Here is a 21,746-nt window from a genome sequence, read left to right as displayed (position 1 = left end):
AACGGTCACAAGCTGGCAGAGGGTAGATTCAGGCTAGACATCAGGAGGTGCTACTTCACGGTCAGGGCGGCTAGGGTCTGGAACCAGCTTCCGAGAGAAGTGGTGCAGGCTCCTGCCCTGGGGGTCTTTAAGAGGAGGCTGGATGAACACCTCGCTGGGGTCGTTTGACCTGAGTGCTCTTTCCTGCCATGGCAGGGGGTCGGACTCGATGATCTGCTCAGGTCCCTTCCGACCCTAGAAACTATGAAACTATGGTGCATAGTTTTTGTCTAGTTTCACCCACACAGTTCCCATGAGGGCACATGGTATGCTGCATGAGATACACCACATGTCAATAAAGAGATCACATGGAAAGGAGCTGAGGGATCCTCTTCAGTATGCCCAAGCCTGATACATGAGTATTGCCATTGTGATGAGGATGAACTATGTGCCAATTAATTGTCCTTTATCTAATGAGCGGGTGCTTGGTTCCATTCAGGATCAGAACTACAGGTTTGAGATTCTCCGTGAAAGGATAGGGAGCCCCCAGCTCAGGAATAGTCAACCTGATGGGCTCCCAAAGAGCTTTAGGCTGTGGAGGTCTGGGACCACCTGCCTCCGAGATACTCAGTGTGGTGACTCTCTAACGCTGTCCCAAAGCAGACAATCTGGGAATGCCTCCAAGGAACTGGATTTCCTACATTCAGGCCCTCAAGTCTGTGCTTGGGCCATGAAGCAAGCTACCACAGAGCTGGGGGAGTGACCTGGAAGGAAATCAGGCCTGCCTGGGCCCGTGAACTCATCATTAAAGTTGAGTTGTCTCAGGCTATACATAGAAAGAATGGTTCTATCACAGTCTGATGATGACACAGGTATAAGCTGTTGTAACTGCTTATACCAATGTAACTGTTAACCTCACCATGATCCTGTGTTTTAACCCAACAACTTTTTAACCAGCTCTTGTTTTCAACTTGATCTCAACATCAAAGCGATCCAGGTTGGTGTGGACAGCAAGCTGATCTTTTAGAGGGTCATCCAACCTTTAGCTTCCCAGCCCATCAAGGGCCATCTACCACAGCTTACAGCCATACTAGACTCAGGCTATTTAGAGCAGCCCAACTTCCCACTAAAAGGAGATGACTTCCCCATGACCATCTGCTTGCTAGTATTGGTTACTCAGGAACACAAGGAAGTGATCATTGGTTACCTTAACCATACGAGTGTCTGAAGAGTCATGGGAGAGGGAAAAATTCGTGTGGGTGATATCTTTTATTGGACCAGCTGCAAGGTTGGAATAGACACAGGCAAGCTTTCAGGTATCACAGTACCTGTCCTTAAGCCTCTGGGAGAGAAACCAGAAAAGCGATGAGTGATGGAGAATTTCTCCTAGGACAATACCTCATCTTCTTTCAGGAGGAAGTTTCCCAATTTGTTTCAGTTCAGTGCTCTCTTACCTTCCTCCTCTAACAAAACGGAGCTCTTGTATTTTCCAGAGTGCTGGAAACATCTGAGTCATTTTGAGTTGCTTGAAGTGAAGATTTTTTCAGAGATGGGCTTGAATCATAAACCTCCATCTGCACTGAGCTGCATCCTTAGCTGGAGTGAAGGGGTTAAAGCTGTACTTAATTACAACAGCTGAGGAACTGGCTGGTGGAGGATGTGTGGAGAGCTGCCAGGGGAGGGGACTGGAATTTACACCCATTTCCATATCCAACCATTGGCCTTGATTGTTAGTTAGATTTAATTATAAGTTAGACCAGGACCCTGAAACTGTTGCCTGAACTTCAAGGGGTTTGGCATCTGGATCCAAACCTGGTTTCTCGCACAGACACATTCTCTTGGTTGGGCTCAGCAGCTGCCAGCCTGTCTAGATAGCATTGCTAATGGGGTCTGAGGTGCCATCTGCGGACACCCCCCTCATTCGCCTTGTTTGCCTCTAATTGCTGCCTTGTGTCTCCCATTAATGGCCCTTACTGGTCCAAGGCCACCCCTCACCATCCAGCTCTTGCCTTCTCTCCCTTCTCTATCTGGAGAGGAGGCAGTGCTTTGCTTGGCTGCACCAAGTAATTAGAGGTACAATTAAGTACCATGTTAATTAGAGAGGGAAGGAAAGCGTGCGAGGACGGAGTCTGTCCTGAGGTGGAGAAGGGAAGATAGAGAGATAAAAGAGCTTTCTGCACGCAAAGCTCTGGCTGTGAAGAGCTCCCGGCTCAATGAGCTGCTTCAAACCAGTCTTTCCTCCTCCTGGCTCTGCAGGGCTGGCCCTTTGCCTCCCTTTGTACATGGTATCAATTGCCCTGGAGGAGTGGATAGCAGGGCCCCCTCACTGCAGGCCTGGGTGCACTTCTCCAAGGCCTGTGAGCTCCCCATAAGGGAGGGAGGAGATGCTGAGGGGGGTTCTACACAGCAAAGCAGGGGTGATTGTAGCAGAGGCAAGTCTTCCTGTGCCACTTGATTTTGCTTGCCTGGCAATGAAGACAGGGTGCAGAGGCCATTTCCTGGAGGAAGGGGCAAAATCTTTTGGGGGGCCCACCTACAGTGCACACAGGGAGGACATCTGGCTGCTGGCCATGTGCTGGGGGCATGACCCCTGTAGGGAGAGGTGGGACAAAGTCTTGTGGCGGCCTCCCCTATTGCTGGGGTTCCCTTTCGGGTGGTGCCCTGCACTAGGGGACCATGCTAAAAGAAGGGGTGCCTTGCCAAAGGTGATGGGTGGGGGGTTGCCCTGTGGGTGTGGGCACCCTGCCATGGGGGACATGCTTGGCTGGTTCACTGGGGCAAGGGTGCTGCCAGTTGGGAGGGCAGTGTCATGGGTCATAAGGGGAGTGGCACCCTGCTCCATGGGGGTGCCCCACCGTGGGGACCTGTCCTCCTGGGGTCCCCTTGCTGTGGGGTAAGCAGTGCCTTGTGGGGGTCCAGGCCATTAGAAGCCCTGGAGACGTGACCATCCACAGGAACTGCCCCTTCTTGCCCTTCCTTCATCTCTTCCCCTGAGCGAGGACATAAGGGCATTTGTTAGCAGCCAGCGCATGCACCCACAGTCCCTGGAGCATCTGTGCTGTTCTGAACTGCACTTTGGGATTAAGCTGGTTCAGGTTGGCTAGCCCCATGGTAGCACCCTGCCTTAGCTGCAGTCAAGGTGCAGGGTACACCCTGGGGGACACAAGGGTGAGAGATGGAAGGGAGAGAAGCAAGACCAAGAAGTTGATGGGGTCCAGCAACAGTGGGGTAAGGCACATTATGACTCCCTGCACGGGCCACTGACCCCCGGTTGTTTGCAAGGAAAGGGTAGAGCTCACTTGGATGCTGGCAGCACAGCTGTTTGCAGCTGTCTGGGTAGGGCCATGCCAATGCCAAAGGGAGGCTGGAGCCAGATGGAGGGAACAGGCGCCCTCTCCTGGCTCAGTTGCCAATAGCAAGCCACTTCCTTGCCTAGTGGTCAGGAAGGAATCTAGGAAGGGCTTTGGGAAGCCGCGTCCTTCTCTGGACTCCTACCTCCCTCTGCTTACAAGTCAGTCTGGGTTTAGGAGCCTCATCCAGCTCTTTGTGGAAGCCAAGTACTCCAGTGGACTGAAGGGAGGCTTGGGAACCAGGAACTGCAGTCTCACCTCTGCTTTGGTACTGATTTGCCATGTGCTCTTGAGTATATCACTTAGCCACTCTGTGCCTTGATTTTCCCACTCTGCAAAATGGGGGCAATAATAGTGCTCTGGTGCTCACCTGGGTGCTGGGGGGCTCAGTTAATGAATGGAGCCATGCTGAAATTCTCAGATGACAGGCAGCCTGCCTACTGCTATACCGTGCACTAGCCCAGCCTGGGCATTGCTCCCCCAGAAAAATAGTGCCATCCCAGTACAGTAAAACCACATCTCATCTGCAAAATCAACCCTATGTGTAAGGCACAGCGTACCTATTACAACTGTCTACAACAGAGACTTCTGCATGTCCAGCTGGGTCGGTTCAGAATCACACCACTTCCCCTCCCCCCCAGCTCACATAGTTAGGCCAGCAGAAGCCAGAGGGTAGATGTAGCCTGTGTGTTTCTACAGTGCCTGAAACAATAAAGGATTCTGCTTATTTGGAGGAATTAGATACTACTGGGTGCATCTACATGAGACTTTAACTGTGCAGTAGCTTAATAACACTGCACAGTAGCGTGCTGGGCAAAACCCATGCTAATACACTACTGCATAGTAGTATTAGGTAACTGTGCAGTTAGCGTCACTAAAAAGCCATGGACCGGTGCTACTGTGCAGCAGTACCAGTTCTTGCACGTTGATTTGGTACTTGGTTACAGTAACTACAGCACATTAATGAATGTGTAGATGCACCCGCTGCGGTAGGTTTAGCAACACTCAGATGGTGATCAATGAGCTGGAGGTTATTCGAGCCAAGCATGCGATGGACTCATTGCTGTGCTCATATCCCAGTGACATTTTCCCCAGGTTTGGCCAGATGAACAAATTATACCAAGTTAAAAAGCAGGGGATTGGATTGTGTATCAGCGACTTTGTGGTAACTTTCACTCCCATTATGGGGTTCATGAAAGCTAAAGCAGGGCTGCTTTCCCCAGAATGAAACAAGGATAAATTGCCACAGTTTAGCTGTCATTTGCCATGGGATTAGGAGTGGGTATGCAGACAACTACTGTGGAGAAACTAATGTCTTGTATATACCCCACCTCACATAAAAACTCTTTAGTCTATATACTTTGACTGCCTGGCTACCCGTTGAGAAAATGAGCCTGTTAATTTTCCTGTGTTCATACCTTCTCTACAGGTATGGGGAGCCTGAGGACCAAATTCAGAAGTGAGTACAAGGAAATGCAAACCCAGATTCATATTCATGAGAACGGTGAGGATTTGGGGGGGGGCAATATCTTTTGTTGGCCCAGCTGCATAGCTGGGGTCAAGTCAGACAAGCTTTCAAATGCCAAGCATTCATCTTCAGGTCTGAGGAGAAAAACAACCACTACTGCAGACCTGAAGAAGAATGCCTTGCATGCAAAAGCTGGTCTAGCTTTAGTCGAACTATGCAGTTGGTCCAATAAAAGGTATCACCCAAAACATCCTTGCTTCTCTTATCATTCCTGGACCTTCATGGCTACAACATCACTCTAAGACTACCAACCTACATTCATGTCATTGACAAGAAGAAGGGTCTAGATTCATGCGATCTACAAGTTGAAGAGTCCACAACAAGCTTTGGGTGACATCAGCTGAGATTCCCACCTGCATTTGGCTTCTAGATGACTATCCTCAGGGGTGTGCTTGGCAAGTTCTTCTCTTGAGATTATGAGAGCGCGGCATGGGTGGCAATTTTCCCCTGACTGCTCGCTGTACCCTGTCTGCCTAAGGGAAGGCTAAACCATGGTTTTGGGTGGGTCATTGACTGGTGGGGAGATCACACTTCAGCTCTGTGGAGCAAAACCTATGAGTTCCCAATGACTCAGCTCTGTTTGCCATGGTGGTAGTGGCCTCCCATGCCACTAGGAGTGGGTATGTGAAACAGAGTCAGCTTTGAAGTCACTGAGGGAATTTTCCTTTGGATGGGCCCAGCCTACTGCACACACTGAAATCACCACTGATCCTGGCCTGGATGGGTGGAAGGGAGAGGACTGTCTTGCCTCTCTGGGTTTCACTCCTTCCTTCCCGCTTATCTGTTAGCACTCGATGGGTGGATTCCAACAACCGATTTCCCCTCATAGTGTGAACTCTAGGCACTTGCCTCCCTTTCCCCACCTCCAGTTCTTCTGGGAAGCTTGGGCAGACTGAAGAAGCCAATGGCCAAATTAAATTAAATACTTTACTTCCAGTTGACTTCCTATGGGGAAAGGTCTGGGAACACGCTCCTTCTATTCACCTGAAGGCAGCCTGACAGTGTGATCTGGGCTGCTGATGAGAAGCCCAGCCAGGGTTTCCTTGGATCTGGACATCTTCCTGCTGGTCCCATTTCCTCTCAGGGAGGTAGAAACAGCCGTATAAAAATTCAGCCTCTCCCATCATCCTGCTTGTAAAAAAATAACATCTGACTTTTGTAATAAATAGACTCTGGAAGGCAAGTGTGAGGGCAGATCCCAGCAGTTTCCTTAGGCCAGACATCTGCTGTGTCCAGCATCCATGGAGTGTCATGGTCCTCTGAAGTATGAGTGTGGTTGCAGGGTAGCAAATGCTGGCACAGAGGTCATGTGGTTGAGCGTGCAGATCTAGGCCTCAGCGGCTCCTCCTGCCCAGACCCCAATTCACGCATATCTGGGTCTTTGCTCCTGGCCAGTGGCAGCTCAAACTCCATCCTCCGCCGCTGGCTGAAAACCTTCTCCTGCAACTCAATGATGTCATTTCGGATGTCAGCTATCATCAGGAGGAGGAAGTCAAAGGAGCCGGGAGGGCCCTGTGGGCAGACAAGGAACATGGGCTTTTTGTGTGACTAGGTCTCTACTGTCCTACTGTTTTGGGATGATGGAGCCAGGCTAGGTTGGGCTCCAGTGCTGGCCAAATATAAAGGCCAGATCTCAATTCACCAAGCTGTGAATGGTGGTGGGTCACAGGAGCTCAGTGCTAGTATGGCAGAGTGGGTGTTCAGGGCTGGGGAAAGTGTGGCTGAAAGGGACCATGCTTGCATGGAGGAGTGGCTGACATCTTCCACCACTGCAGGGAGGACCAGGGAGGCAGGACTCTGCTTATCTGGTGGCTGCCGCATATGGGTTCCTCCCTCCACACAGCTGGGAGGGTCTTGTTGAGAAAGGATTGTGTGGGGAGCACTGCACCACTGTGCTGATGCACATGGATGGGTGCAAACTGGTCAGACTTTAGTGGTGGGTCCTCGGTAATTGTGAGCACAATACTCTTCCATCTAAGGGGCTTTTATTTCAGACACTGAATTCAATAGAGCTTCACCGACTGACACCAGGGAGTCTGGCTATGAGTATGACAATTATTCCTTCCACTGGACTCCCCAGTGTGTCCCCTCTTCCCCTTCCTGCCTACTCGAATAAAAGGAGTCAGGGCAGGGAATGTCTTTGGCTTGTGTCCTGTAGAGCCCTGAGCAATATGTCAGAGCTTAACTCACCATAAGCCTGATGGATATAACTCCATGGCATGTGTGACAACAGCCCACCCAGCTAGCTTCACACTGACCTTCTACTCAGGAGTAGCCCCACAGGGATGGACGCTGCATTGCCTTGCATCTTATAACACTTTATCAAAGAGAGCTAAAGGGTGACCCAGTCAGACCAGTAGAGTTTCCCACTCACTTGGCCTAAGGAGCAAGGCATGGACCCACCTGACCTTACACTGACTAAGACACAGCACTGCAAGTGGGTTTTCCATCTGGCTTGCTCTTACCGGTGGCCCTTGGGGACCAGGGTATCCTCGTTCACCCTGAAAGAGAAATCATATGTCAGAGCCTGGAGAAGCAGTGATGTGTTTCCTGCTGCAGAGCAGCTCAGGTGACTTGAATCACTGTAGAAACCTCCTGTCTGATAGCAGTGCTGGGGGTCGGGGCTTGGAGGGGGAGGTGTCACACAGTATAGGATCCTAGGAAGGTAGGGCTGGAAGGGACCATGCAATGTCATCTAGTCCAGCCCTCTGCTCAAGGCAGGATCACCTCTGACTAAACCGTTCCAGCCAAGTGCCCATCCAACCTGCTCTTGAAAATGTTCAGGGATGGATATTCTCTAGGCAGTCTGTTCCCATGCTCAACCACCCTCCTAGTCAGAAAGTTCCTCTTAATCTCCAACTTAAACTTCCTCTGCTGCAGCTTCAGGCCGTTGTTCCTAGTCCTGTCCCCTACAGCCACAGAGAAAAACCCATCTCCACCCTCTTTGTAATAGACCTTCAGGTATTTGAAGACTGTTATCAAATCCCCCCTCAGTCTTCTCGTCTCCAAACTCAGTTACCCTAATTCATCCAGCCTTTCCTCATAAGCCAGGCTTCCCAGACCTCTACTAATTTTTGTTGCTCTGAACTGGACTCTTTCCAATTTTACACATCCTTCTTGAAGTGTGGGGCCCACAGCGGGACATGGTACTTCAGGTGAGGTCTCCCTAGTGCTGAACAAAGTGGAAGAATCACATCCTTTAATTTGTAAGTCATGCTCCTGTTCATAAAACCCAGAACAGTGTTGGTTCATGCTGTTAGATGACGTCTCTTCTCCAGATGAGGAGGTTAACTTTCTCCTGGATTGTGCTGCGGGGCAAGAATCCACCCCTGAAGCTAGCTCACGAGGACAACAGCTTTGTACTCACTGAATACCATTTCCCATTCAGAGCTATCTTAGCAATGGTGGATCTCGCCCAGATGCAGACTCTCACAGCAAAGGGCTTTAACAAACTGGGCCAGTTCAGAGATGGCTCATGCAGCACTGATATGCAGCTGCTTCTTGAGTGGGATGCATCAGTCACTGGGTAGCACACTTGCTCTTGTGGAGAGTTTTGCTGCTGAAGAGGTGGCTGTGGCTAGGAAGAGGGTCTGTATTAGCTATTCGTGAGCCATGGCTGCTACCATCCACATTCACACTGGATGTACCTGTTGGCTCCTACCAATGAGTCACCCCAGCAGAGAATTAATTTTTCTAGTGCAGACAGATTGGAATGGGTCTATACTGGTGATGAGCCATGACCAAAGAGGAAAGGCACTGGGCAATCATGTTTGCTTTCACCATCTAAGGAAATGAGTCACTTGCACAGGAACTCTGACTTGGCATTAGGCATCAGAACCTTACAAAAGGCTGGGTTCCCAGCTGGCAGTATCACAGCAGGAAGCAGCTTTTTAATTTGAGCATGTACAGTGGCTAGCACAATGGATCCCATTAGTGTCTTCTAGGGCATTACAAACACAAATAGCTCTGTGAAGCACTGTACCTTTAGGCCATTCCTTCCAGGTGCCCCAGGAGCGCCCTAGGAGAAGCAACAGCAAGGAACTTAGCAGAGGCATGAACACCATCATCCCCACTCTGCAGCAAGTATGTGCTGGAGTTCATCATGTCTGGGACAGGCCTGTTCATTATGGACCTGCTGGCTTGGCTAGGAAGGAGCCCACTGAGTGGATCTGGGTGACACAGTGGAGAATGGTGATGGCAATGGATCTATGCCTGAGAGGAGCTAGCCCCTGAACCTGACTAGTCAGGAGAGCGGCAGACTGGTGCCACGGTGCCTGTCAACCAGGTCTGGGTGGGTGAATGAGTGAGGGCAGAGGTCATGTGGAAGTGGAGGAGAGTCCATCAGCCATGGTTGAGCAGGGGTCACGTGGAGGGAGGGGGTCCACCAGCCATGTTTGGGAGGGTATGGGAGTCACGGGCCCGCAAGCCGGATCTTGGCAGAAGCTGGGTCTCTGGAGTAGTGGTGGGAGGGTCTGGCAGGATTCCTGTGTGGAGAGGGGGCTACTGTCCAGGGCCAAGCTGGATGGGGATGGTGGACTGAACTCCTGAGCCATGGAGATGGGCCCAGGACACACAATGCAGCAAATGGTGACAGAGTTCAGCTACTCACCACTGGTCCCCTGCGTCCAATTTTGATATGGGCAAAGTCAGGATACGGTCCCATCAGTCCAAGGTCTCCTCTGGGCCCCTGCACTCCCGGAGGCCCCGGGGGGCCCATTGGGCCTGGACTCCCTCTCTCCCCTGCTGTGCCTGGCTCACCTGACCACAGAGAAGGGCCATTTGATTTAGGGGAGGGAGCAGGATGCAATTATTCCTGTGGTGGTCAGGGGGCATACATTTCTACCTAAGCTTTGCTTTGCATGGGTATCCACTCTCCTTCACAGGGCACCATCCATTCTGCCCTAGGCCCTAATAAGTGTCCCAGGGGTTTCCCTGCCCTGAGCAGAGCAAAAACCCAAGCAGAGAATGCAGTCAGAGACAGGACTTCTAGTAACTGCCCTGTGTATCCACGACTCTTCCCCTAGACAGTTACTGCATCGCTCATACCCAGCCCCACTATTTCCCTCTGGTAAGTAGGATCCTCACTAGGTCTGGACAGTGGGAGAATGGTACCGCCTCATGAGAGCCCAGGGCAGGTTCAGATCCACGCCAATACACCAGGGCAGACCAGCAGCTGTCTTCTCCTGCATCTCATAGCCTACATCAAACCCCTGAGATGTACCTGGGGGTCCAGGTGGGCCCGGCAGCCCTGGGGCAGGAGGGCAGTGCAAGGGGGCTGCTGGTTTCCGGTTACCCCACAGTGAGGGCTTCCCGCTGCTGTGATCCAGGCCAGTAACTAGCAGCTGGAGGAATCAGGGATGGTAGGGAGGAAAAGAAACACAGATAAAAAGGGTTGGTTAAGCCACTTCTGCAGGCTCAGGGGCCCCTGGGATCAGTGTCAATGGTGTGACTTCAAACAGTGGTTAGGAGTGAGAGGGAACCTGCTGCCAGGGGCACACAGATGTGGCTATTAATTCTGAGAAGGTAGACATGGCACATGAATGAGGTGGCAGCAGCTACCCCTCTCCTTTGGGAGGTCTCTGCAGTGAAAGATCTGCTCCCAGTCTACTAGGACTGGCTGGGGAGGTGGCTCCATCCCATGCATGCTCCATCTCTAACGGGATTGGCTGAGAGATGGCTCCACCCCCTGCAGGCTCCATCTCTAATGGGATTGACCGGGAGATGGCCCTGCCCCTGCATGTTCCTTCTCTCATGGGATTGGCTGGGAGGTGGCCCGCATGCTCCTTCCCTAATGGGATTGGCTAGGAGATGACCCCACCTCCTGCATGCGCTTCCTTTGATGGCACTTACCCAACACTGGTGCAAATGGCTGCAACAACATCAACGCTGCATGGGCCTGAACATGGCTCTTGGATGAGTTTCCTCCCAGCTGTCACTCTGCCCACACGGGCAGTATGACCTGTGGACCCCCTTTTCTGGAGCACCTGTTCCTTTTGATCTCGGACATCCAGGAAGCCATATCACAGGTCTCCGAGGGCTGGACCCACATACCCCTACAAGGCATGCACTGCTCTCTCTGCCTGTCTGAACCCAGCTTGGAAGGAGAAACCCAGATGCCCATCATTGTCCCACCTTCTGTTTCAGCTGGGAGACTGCCTGTTTCATGCTGCTGAATTCCTCGCAGGTTATGGAGCATGACCTGGCACCCATCAAGATCTCTGATTGGGCTGCTGGAGTCACTGCAAGAGCACAAGACACGGGCAGTGGCAGCAGCGGGGAGAGACATGGTGCTGGGTTCAGGATGGGGCTAAGTGAAGGGAGCTCCAGCAGGGCTGATGGAGCTTTGTCTCCCCAAGCTAGGGCTGGGCTTGGGCAGCAGATGCCACACAACACCTCCAAAGGACTCACCATTCCCAGATTTCAAGCAGGTTCTCCCATTGGGTGCGAGGTGATAGCCCTGCTGGCAATGGCAGCGATAACTCCCCGGCATGTTGGTGCAGAGCTGGTCGCACAAGGCCCTGGTGCCATCTGAGCACTCATCGATGTCTGGGGTTGACAGAGAGACATCAGTCTCAGCACAGACATGGGCATACACATGGTGGGGAGGCCTCTGGGGCAGCAGCTTCACCAGGAGCCAGGGATATTCATAGCCTCCTACAGGCCAGGACATGCGGGAGACACGCACAGCGATCCCCTAGGAACAGTGGCTCTCTAGGAGGCTCTAGATTGCCTTGGAGGTGGCTCTCCTGCAAAGGTCACCCAAGTGTCCCCAGGGCTTTGCAAGAGGCAGAACAATGTCCTAGAGAGGGGCCTGTCCCATCCAGGCCTGCACCAGGGGAGTCACTCACCCAGGCAGTACGGGTGGAGGTGGTTCTTGTGGCGCTCCCTGTCAAACCGGTAGCCAGGAAAGCAGGTGCACAGGATGCGGCCAAAGTTATCCGTGCATTGCTGCTCACAAGGGAACTCTGCACACACGTCCACACCTGGGAAGAGGCAGATGGAGTCTCACACTGTTGTGCTAGACACCCTTTCCCAGACCTTCGGGCTTTGGGTCCAGCAAGGTAGGGAAAGCCACGGTCAGTGCAGCCCACAGGTGATTAGACTGGTCTCCTCTTCCCATCCCAACAGCTGGTCTGCATCTGGGACCCTACCCCCCCACCCTCCCTCACTATGAGCCAGGTCCTCAGCTAGCATGAATCCACATGACCGTTGACCTCATTGGATATCAGCTCAGCTACTAATCTGGTTTCTTCTGTCCAAGGGTTGTTAGGCATGTGCATGGAAAGGAGACTGATGAGTAGGTACCTCCATGTAACTCAGATTGTTACTTCAGTCTACCCCTTCTACCCAACTCCCCCAACCCAGCTCCTTCTTCCAGGCCCTTCCCAGTAGTCCCAAGTGACCCAGCCCCTGCACACATCTCAGTGACCCCCACCCCTATTATGCCTGCCCCAGCACTGCCTCTGTAATGGAACCACCAGTTTGGTAGCAGCTCCCAAGGTTCATGAGCAAAAACCAGCTTCCCAAGCTACCCTTGCTGGACTAGGGTCAAAAGCAGGAGAGTTGCCCACCTTCAGGTCAGTCTGGAGCAGCACCCCAGATCTACCTGTCCCTGAACTCTGGGGAAGACCCAGGTCAGGACTCTATAGCTTAGACCCATCTCCAAATCAAATGGCATAGGCAATTGCCCATCCAGCATAGACTGTGGTATAGCGAGCCAAAGTCATGTCTGCTGAGACACAAGCTGGCAGACCCAGAAGTCAAGATGTCTTCGACTCCCATTGCATAGTATGAGCCCCTCTGTTGCAAGCCAACATCCCAAGGCTCTGGCAGGAGGAGTGGACAAACTTGTTGACATCCAACCCATGTGGCACTATCTGCCAAACTCACAGCACAGGTGCATGGTGTTACACCAGGCCGGGTCTGACTGAGTAATCCCCTCAGCTGGGTAGCAAAATCAGTGATGTGAGTGGCTTCAGGGGGCACGTGGGGACACAGCAAGCAACATGTGCCAGAGCCTTCCTTTTCATACTTACTTTCATGGATGCACTGGCCCATCACAAACCTGTAGCCCTCGCAGCACTGCCTCCTGGGGTGAGAAAAAGCCATGTCAGCAACCACCTTCCCCCATGCAATTAGCTCCTGCCACAAATAATCAAGGGACAATACAGGGTCTGACTCCCCAGGGCATTGCTCCAGTGCTAGTGGAGGGATGCTGGCCCACCCAATAGTGATGGTACCTGCTTGCCCAAGTCCTGAAGGCCTATCCAATCAGAACACCCAGCAGACCACACTCAGCCAGGCTCTGAGCACTGGGCACTGGGGAGTTTGGCCTGGAAGGATTTAAGGACTTAATACTCATCCTGATCTTATAATTTCCCCTGTGCAAAACAAAACTCTTGGGTGCTTGCTTTGGACTGTCCATTATTGATTCCATAGTGGCTGAGATCCAGGCATTGGCAGAGATGTCCCCTGCCCTGAGGAGTCTGGATGCTAAATAGGCAAGACTGGAGAAGAGCAGACAGAGGCACGTGGACTTGTTCAAGGTGGCACAGCAGGGCAGGAGCAGAGCTGGGGATAGAGCCCATGTCTCATTTAGATCAGCGGTCTATACCAGGGGTAGGTGACCTATGATACATGTGCCAGAATGTGGTACGCGAAGGCATTTTGCTTGGTACTCATGCCTCAGGGTGCATAGCGGGGAAGGGGTCAAGGCTATGCTGCCATACCAAAGATTGGGCCCCTCACGGCTCCCCCACTGTCTGCCCTGGCATACCAACATCATACAAGTTGAGGTTGCAGGTGTTTTTGGCACTGTGCTCAACAACATTGCCAACCCCTGGTCTATACACCTGGCAACACTGTCTCTGCAGCAGCTCCAGGCATGGATCACTTTGTCAGCTGTGCCTCTACCTCTCCCAGGCTCAGGCTCCAGGGCCAACCAGCCAAGTAGCTCTGATGAAGCCTGTGGTGCATATGTGCCTTCTCCCCATGCACCCACTTTGCCCACTTCCCTCTCTCCTCCAGCCCAGCAGAGCTGGAAGCCCCTTCTTGTGCCCAGAGAAGATTGTGATGGCAAATTCTGCCACCAGAGAGCAGCACCACCACTGTTTCTCCTCTGCCTCCTCCAGCTGTTGGGAGCTGTTTGAAAAGAAACCCAGGGTGGGGTTTGCAGTCAGAGGCAGGGGGTGGAACATGCTGGAGGAGGCCCTGGGGAGGGGAAGCAAACAGGTGCTCATGCCCTTTCATGTGAGTGACCCATGTAACCCCTGGCAATTGTGCTACAAACAGGAAATTGAGGCAGCTGGAAGCTGCCTCCCAGCCACCTTCTCTGGGCAGAGGCTCACTGAGCTATCCTAACTAAAGGCAGGGGGTGGGAGGATCTCCCCACTTGGCTTCTTAGCCCTGCTCCAAAACAACGGACTCTGCTGCCCTTTATTTTTCACACCTCTTGGCCAGTCCATTATTCATCCCAGGCTCTTGCTGCCCTGAGGGTCTGATCCGCTGAGCCAAGCCCCAGGCCCAGAGCAGTGAAGTGATCCCATGCAGGAGTCCAGTAGCCGGGCAGTGAATAAAAACCCAGGAGTCCTGACTCTCACGTGCATGCACTCATGGTCAATCACTGCATTATTGCTGCCCATTCAAAAACAGGGCTCACTGTGATCACTTACACACTTGCCATGTAGGAAGATCCCTTCACCTGCAGACTAATCCCCACACACCTATAGCCTGATTGACTTAGTCTGTCTGATTCTCTTTGGCCCAAGCCATACAGGACTTAGGCCAAAGATCTTGATCTTTTTAAGGGAAAATGATTTTTTTTAAGGGAAACAGCAGCAGCCTGCTCAACACCACCAGTGACTGGCACTTTGCAGTCTGTCCCACCTGTGATAGGCAATCAGCCTTACCACCATAAGCCAGCCACAAATCTTCTTGTTCTCCTGATACCTGTCCTTCATGGTAAGTCTCAGAGGTGATAGGCTGTTGTAGCACAGCAGCACTTAGTGTGGTAGGGTGTCTGAGTGGATTGCAGGGGACTGAAATGGGACATCTTTTGGCCTGCCCTCTCCCAGTAGCACTTGGCAAGGAGCATCAGCTATGGCATGGGGACTGGCTGGCTAAGCAGCAGCTCCTCAGAGAAGGACCTGGGGGTTACAGCATACAATAAGATGGATATGAGTCAGCAGTGTGCCCTTGCCGCCAAGAAGGCTAATGGCATATTGGGCTGCATTAGTAAGAGCACAGACAGCAGATCAAGGGCAGTAACTATTCCACTCTGTTCTGCACTGGTGAGGCCACATCTGGAGTACTAGTATCCAGTCCCCTCCTCTCCCCCCATTGAAAGGATGTGGACAACTTGGAGAGTCCAGCAGAGAGCAATGAAAATGGTTCAGGGGCTGGGGCACATGACTTCTGTGGAGAACAGGACTTATTTAGTCTGCAGAAGAGGAGACTGAGGGAGGATTTGATATCAGCCTTTAACTTCCTAAAAGGTGGGGGGGGTCCAAAGAAGATGGAGCTGGACTGTTCTCAGTGGTGGCAGATGACAGGACAAGAAGCAACAGTCTCCAGTTGCAGCAAGGGAGGTTTAAGTTGGATATTAGGAAAAACTTTCTCACTGGGAGGGTAGTGAAGCACTGGAACAGGTTACCTAGAGAGGTGGTGGCATCTTCATCCTTGGAGGTTTTTAAGGCTTGGCTTGACAAAACTGTGGCCGGAATGATTTAGTTGGGGCTGGTCCTGCTCTGAGCAGGGGGTTGGACTAGATGACCTCCTGAGGTCCCTTCCAACCCTCATTTTCTATGATCCTATGATCAGCAGAGGGGACTGGTGTGGGTTTTACTGGGGTCTGGTGTTCCTACTGCACCACTAGGTTGTCACCTGCTGACTTGCTCAAGCTTTGTCCCTTGGCTTTGAGCTTGTCCCTTGGCACAGCTTAGCTGAAGCTCCCTGTCAGATACCCAGCCAGCAGCTGGAGTCCCCCCTAGCACCAGGCACTGCTCCGCCCCAGCACATCCCTGCAAAGGTGCAACATTGCTGCCAGAGGTCTCCTGCTGGTGCCCAGAGAGCTGGGTTGCCTGCCAGAAGGAGGCTGCAAAATGAGGGCTGCACAGACCCCGAGTCTAGCTCAGCCTAATGTAGTTTAGAGGAGCCACGTGCTTGGAAGGAAAAACTTCCTGCTGCCCTCTGGACCTTAATGAAAGCCAGAGCTCAGGCATGTTGTCCAAATGAGAAGTGGCCGTGTGGAGCTGCGTGCTGATGGGCTGCGCCCCAGGAAGGCTTTGGAATGAGGCCGGGTGTGTTCAGTGCTCCTCTCTGAGCCCTGACCAGAACCCACTCCCCCTTCCCCGTTTCCAGGTTTCCATCACTGAGAGAGAGCTGAAGGGAAGGGCTGGGATGCACTGTTAGTAACAATCTGAACTGCAGAAGCCCCAGTCACGGACCGGGACACAGGGTGCGAGGTGCTCTACAAACGCAGAACAGGAAAAACAGCCCCAGGCCCAGCAAGCTTGCAATCAAGGTGCGGTGGCCTTGTCCCTAATGTTTCCTGGTCTCTGAGTAAGTTTCTCACTTGCATGGCAAACCACAGGAAAAGCCTGCTGTCCGAGCCAGCACTGGTTCCTGCTGCATGCTTGGGTGACCTGCCCCAGAGCCGGGGAACGCAGAGCAGCAGCTGTCTCTGCTGGCCTTGCTGGAGTAGGCATGGGGGTGGGGCCAGTGGAAAAGCCCCCCACTCCAGCCCTTCACTGATGGCTCTGGAGAGTAGCCTGTGGCCTCTTTCCAGCTGGTTATTTAATACTGAGTTGAAATTTCCAGCCACTCTGCCTACGGAGTGTGACCTCCCACAACACTGGCTGTCGAAGCAGAGAGGGGTGTGAAGTGTCTCTAGTAAATCCAATAGCATCACACACTGGCAAGATAGATCGGACTCTAGCTCAATGACCCCAAAAAGGTGTAGGCTGCCCCCTAGCCTGTTAACTCTGAAGGCTAGTGACAATCCTGTGAGACTTCTGCAGGGTCTCCATCCACTGCTCTTTTTGGGCTCAGTTGCTGGTTGACTCGTTCCCTTGTGCAACCATTTGCACTAGTGCAAAATGAATGCACAAAGTGTGAGGTGTGGAATGGTCCAAACCTGGGCCCTTATTCTCTACTGCCTTATGGTGTCACTGAACCAGGGCACAAAGTGCTCCCTGTATGGCAGGGGGAGAGGGGAAGGGTGCCTATGGAGCATGCCATGGCCGAGCTCAGCCCACAGGACACGGAGAGCTGGGACTCCTTTCTTAGGCCCCTCTGATTTCAGCTGTTCCAAGCTCTCTCCGCCCAGCCCACAGTATCCTCCTTTCTCCTCCCACTGAAGGCCTTTCCTTTGGCTCTCTTCCAGCCTTGCTGCTCCCCCATCTCCATTTACCAGGCGTCTGTCAGGTTACATGATGCCTCCTGCTTCTTATATACAGAGCAGCTCCATGAGGTGCCCATTTGGAGACCCTTTATCAGACAGAGTATGGCCTGCTGCCCCCCTAGGGAAGGGCTCCCAATCCCCAGCCCCACAAGTCTAAGCCTGCTTGCCCTTGCTCCCCATGTCCCACTGTCTCCCTGGTGTGGGAACTCAGTGGGGTGAGTTTCTGATTCAGGTGTCTGCCCTGTTGTTCAGGCCCTTCCTGAGTCACTCAGTACAGTCCAGATGGTTGCAGCTGCTGGTAACTCCCTCTTCTGCCCCAGGAGCCGGGTGGGTGGAGGGCAGTGCAAAACAGTGCTGATGGTGCAAAGAGGAAGTACCAAATGCATACAGCTCAGGGTGAGAGGGAGGAGGGAAGGGATCTGGATTTCCTACTGGATACCAATGGAGCAGGGAAGAGAGAGGAATGAGCCATGATCTCTCGAGAGCTGTGAGATGCCAACAGCCAACCCCTTGCCTGAATCCAGGATTGGCTCAGTACTTTCCTCTGGCAGTTAGGATTGCTGCAGTTCTTTGGGTGTGTAATACCCTGATCACCTTCCTTTCCAGCTTGCTATGCTGAACCCCCCCACCCCCTACCCAGTCCCTATGTATCACTTATCAAGGGATGCCTGTTTCATGTATCTCTGGGTGGGTAATAATACGTCAGGACTCTGGGGCTCTTGATTTGGGAGACTATTTACAGAGGCTGGATAAAGACAGCTTGGCTTTGGGCTCCCAGCCCCATGCTCTCTTGAAGGCTGGTCTGCACAGGGATGCTGAGGAATGTTAATCTGAATTAACCAGCCTTGTGAATTACAGTGGGCTGGCTCAAGTGCCTCAGACCTGTATGGGTCCCTGTAGTCGTTCAGTACAGCCCAGCTAGTTACAGCTGCCAGTAACTCCCTGCAGGGGTGAATCTGGGAGGGGAGGGGAGAGGGCATGCAGTGGTGCAGTCACACCCCATGTTTGGTTCCTGGTCTACCCGAAGTTTAAGACCAAATGTCTGGCAGTGGCAGCAGCATTTCTATTCAGGCAGCAGTGAGGGAGTTGATTGATATTGTGGCTCAACTTGATTCCTTCTGAACGCTTCATTCCACAGGCCTATTTGTCATCCGTCAGGGGCATGGGCCCAGCCCCACCAGGTAACCTTTTAGCCTCCCTCAGACGGGGAGGCTACAGAAACGGATAACAATTACTGGGGACAAATAATGAAAAAAACAGGGACAGGAGTGGAGGTCAAAAGTTCCTTCACTCTACATGTGTTAATGACCATCTCTCCTTTCTGAATGGTCTTGATGTTCCACTTATAAAGCTATCCTTTCTTCTGCAATTCTGCTGCATGTTAGCTGCTCCTGGTAAAGTAGCTCCTATTTCACAGGCCCTGCAGACTGTTTTTAACTCATTTTTAAAAAGTTGTGATTGTTTTTGCTTCAATCTTAAACTGAGTAATGCAGCCATTGGCCCTTACCACATTAATAAAGCTTCTAGCTTCTTTTTACCTGGAGAAAAATGTGTGTTGTGTTATATATGGTGATGGACCTCACTGCATGCATCCCGCTCTTCAAAACCCTAGATCTGCCCATGACTCCTACTCCTGCCCTTGGAGCCGAGTGAGTACAGGGCAGTGTGAAGTGGAGCTGGTAATGTGAAGGGCAGGTCTGGAAGGCAGGCCGCTCAGGGTGCGAGGGAGGCCCTTGTGGAAGTGTGGGAAGCTACATGGAATCACGTTCACTTTTATTCTGAATGGAAGTATCTGTGTGGGGCTCCAGGGCCTGCTTTAAAGGTTCATTCGCACCAGCTTTCCTGAGTGCTGGGGAAGCAAGCAAACTCTGACCCTAGTGGCTAAGTACAGACAGTCAAAAATCCCAAGGCTGAATTGATTCCATCTTTGCAAGTCAGTCTAAGCTGCGTAGATTGAACTGACAAGCAAGTGATCAGATTTTCACTTTTGATTCCAGAAATGCAGCCACATGCCTGCAGTGGCCCAAGCCAGAAGATGGGGGGTGTTAGAGCATGCCTTCCTGCTCACCCACCTTGCAAAGGAGCCGGAGGGGAGGGGGTTGTGGGGGAGATGCAAAGCACCCTGGGATCCTGGGGGACTGTGAGTTAACTTGAATCTGGAGGGGATCTGCGACAGAAGTTCAATAAACCAATTTAATTTAAATCAGTTAAATCTGATACTATATCCACCTGGGTTTATCTTAAACCAGTTTTGCCATTTTGAAAGCAGTTTATATGCACAGGACTTTGGTTGTGCTACAGATTCAAACCAGTTTCTGATCACTTATACTGGTTCATGTGTAACTTCAGTCCCTAGCCGGTGTGTGCCGGGTGCTCTCTCTTGAGTTGTTGGAGAGTTCAGTCCTGTCGCTTCTCCCTCCTCACGCTGGGGCTGCAGTTGTGTCTCCGATTGGCTGGTTTCCCCAAGGGTGCCAGCCCCAAGTGCTGCCTCTAGGTCATCTGTGCCATGTTTGGTAAAGTCAGAGCAGCTCCTGCCCCCTCCCAGTACTACAGGGGCGGAGCCAGGGAAGGAAGCTGGGCTGGAGCGGAGACACGGAGGAAGCACAGTAGATGCTGATGGGGCTGGGCACAACATATAGAACAGAGGTGGCTGCATCTGACACCAGCATGGTCTAATCCTGCACAAGCCTCAGCATTGGGGTCTCTGGGCTTCCGTGTGGTGGGCCCTGCCACCGATTCACTGATACACCTGGGCACCTCCCAGTGCCTCAGTTTCCCCAGCTGACCAGTTGTCTTTGCAAAGCACTCAGAGATCTCTGGCATATAGACCTGGCCATGGGAAGGGAAAGAAGTAGGGCTGAGCCCTAAAGAAAGCAGCAGTTTCTCACTTGCACGGCAAACCACAGGAAAAGCCTGCTGTCTGAGCCAGCATTGGTTCCTGCTGCATGCTTGGGTGACCTGCCCCAGAGCTGGGGAACACAGAGCAGCAGCTGTCTCTGCTAGCCTTGCTGGAGTAGGCATGGGGGTGGGGGCAATGGAAAGCCCCCCACTCCAGCCCTTCACTGATGGCTCTGGAGAGTAGCCCGTGGCCTCTTTCCAGCTGGTTATTTAATACTGAGTTGAAATTTCCAGCCACTCTGCCTACGGAGGAAACCTTTGTGCATGTGACCTCCCACAGCACTGGCTGTAGAAGCAGGGAAGGGTCAGACTCTGCCCTAGCTTGGAGGGATGTGAAGTGTCTCCAGTAGATCCAATAGCATCACACACTGGCAAGATAGATCGGACTCTAGCTAATGACCCCAAAAAGGCATAGGCTTCCCCCTAGCCTGTTAACTCTGAAGGCTAGTGACAACTGCCCTATTTGATTATACTGCTGCTTCTCATTTTAACAGAGGTTTCTAGTTAACATGCTTGTCCCTCAGTGGGACAGTACCCTGCACCTTCATTCCTCTCCCCACAACAGTCTCATGGATTAGCTCTTCTCTGTACTATGCAGCCTAGGAGAGAAATGTTTGGATCTTAGTGACTTAGACAGTACCTAGTGCCAATAAAAGGGCTGGTCATGCCACTGCTGTTACAGATAGGCAATTAGCATTGCTCAGAAGCATTGGGCCTGGCATTGGTGGTATAGTGGTGAGCATAGCTGCCTTCTAAGCAGTTGACCTGGGTTCGATTCCCAGCCAACGCAGTTCCTTTTTCTATAGACCAGTCAGTCTTACCGCTATCCCTGGGAAAACCATTGAAAAATTATCAAGAAACACATCTGTGGGAGGTGGCTAATGTGATGCGGAGGGGTAACCAACATGGGTTTATAGCAGGTAGCTCCTGCCTGACTAACCTAGCTGCTTCTTACAACAAGGCCACCAAATGTTTAGATGCAGGAGTCGAGGTGGATGTTATCTATCTGGACTTCAAGAAGGCCTTTGACACGGTATCCCATAGCATCCTTATTAATACACTGAGAATATTGCCTTGGATGATTACACGGTAGACTGGCTCAGGGGTCGCACTCAGAAAGTGGTGGTGGATGGGTCGGTGTCAACCTGGAAAGATGTGTGCAGCGGAGTCCCTCAGGGCTCAGTTCTGGGGCCGGTGCTGTTCAACATCTTCATCAGTGATCTGGATGAGGGGGTGGGAAGCGCCCTGTCCAAATTTGCGGATGACACAAAACTATGGGGTGAAGCTAACACCCTGGTGAGGAGGAACCAGATCCAGGCTGACCTAGATAGGTTGGGGAAGTGGGCAGAGAGCAACAGGATGCAATTCAATAAGGACAAGTGCAAGGTGCTGCATTTAGGGAGGAAGAACTGGCATCGTACCTATAGGCCAGGGGGGACTTTCTCAGCTCCACCGAGGCAGAAAGAGATCTTGGAGTCACTGTTGACTCCAGGATGAACATGAGTCGTCAATGTGATGAAGCAGTCGGCAGAGCCAATTGCACCTTGTCGTACATCCGTAGGTGCTTCACAAACAGGTCCAGGGAGGTGAT

The 21,746-nt window shown here is 52.2% G+C and overlaps 1 protein-coding gene, 1 long non-coding RNA gene and 1 other non-coding gene across 3 annotated transcripts in view; 2 read left to right on the top strand and 1 right to left on the bottom strand.

Annotated features, from left to right (window-relative positions):
- Positions 1-21,341, top strand: part of LOC109308874 — a 23,545-nt gene extending 2,204 nt beyond the window's left edge. The window contains exons 2-3 of the long non-coding RNA XR_002100720.1: positions 8,938-8,940; positions 21,249-21,341. This is a non-coding gene — a long non-coding RNA (uncharacterized LOC109308874). The remainder of the gene's footprint in view (positions 1-8,937; positions 8,941-21,248) is intronic.
- LOC109308864 (collagen and calcium-binding EGF domain-containing protein 1-like) overlaps positions 5,000-21,746 on the bottom strand; it is a 30,510-nt gene continuing 13,763 nt past the window's right edge. Inside the window, exons 3-11 of the mRNA XM_019533316.1 lie at positions 12,894-12,946; positions 11,706-11,840; positions 11,266-11,403; positions 10,990-11,096; positions 10,079-10,199; positions 9,467-9,615; positions 8,840-8,875; positions 7,323-7,358; positions 5,000-6,369 (exon numbers count right to left, since the gene is read on the bottom strand). Coding sequence (XP_019388861.1) covers positions 6,163-6,369; positions 7,323-7,358; positions 8,840-8,875; positions 9,467-9,615; positions 10,079-10,199; positions 10,990-11,096; positions 11,266-11,403; positions 11,706-11,840; positions 12,894-12,946 — 982 coding nt within the window. The 3' untranslated portion in view covers positions 5,000-6,162. The remainder of the gene's footprint in view (positions 6,370-7,322; positions 7,359-8,839; positions 8,876-9,466; positions 9,616-10,078; positions 10,200-10,989; positions 11,097-11,265; positions 11,404-11,705; positions 11,841-12,893; positions 12,947-21,746) is intronic.
- On the top strand, positions 20,874-20,945 carry TRNAR-UCU. Its single transcript has one exon. It is a non-coding gene; the product is annotated as a tRNA-Arg (tRNA).

The sequence above is a fragment of the Crocodylus porosus genome, unplaced genomic scaffold (assembly GCF_001723895.1).
Source record: "Crocodylus porosus isolate Cpor-Errol unplaced genomic scaffold, CroPor_comp1, whole genome shotgun sequence".
NCBI classification, from domain to species: Eukaryota; Metazoa; Chordata; order Crocodylia; family Crocodylidae; genus Crocodylus; species Crocodylus porosus.
Note: the sequence above shows the minus strand (reverse complement) of the source record. Positions and strands in the feature narration are given on the sequence as shown.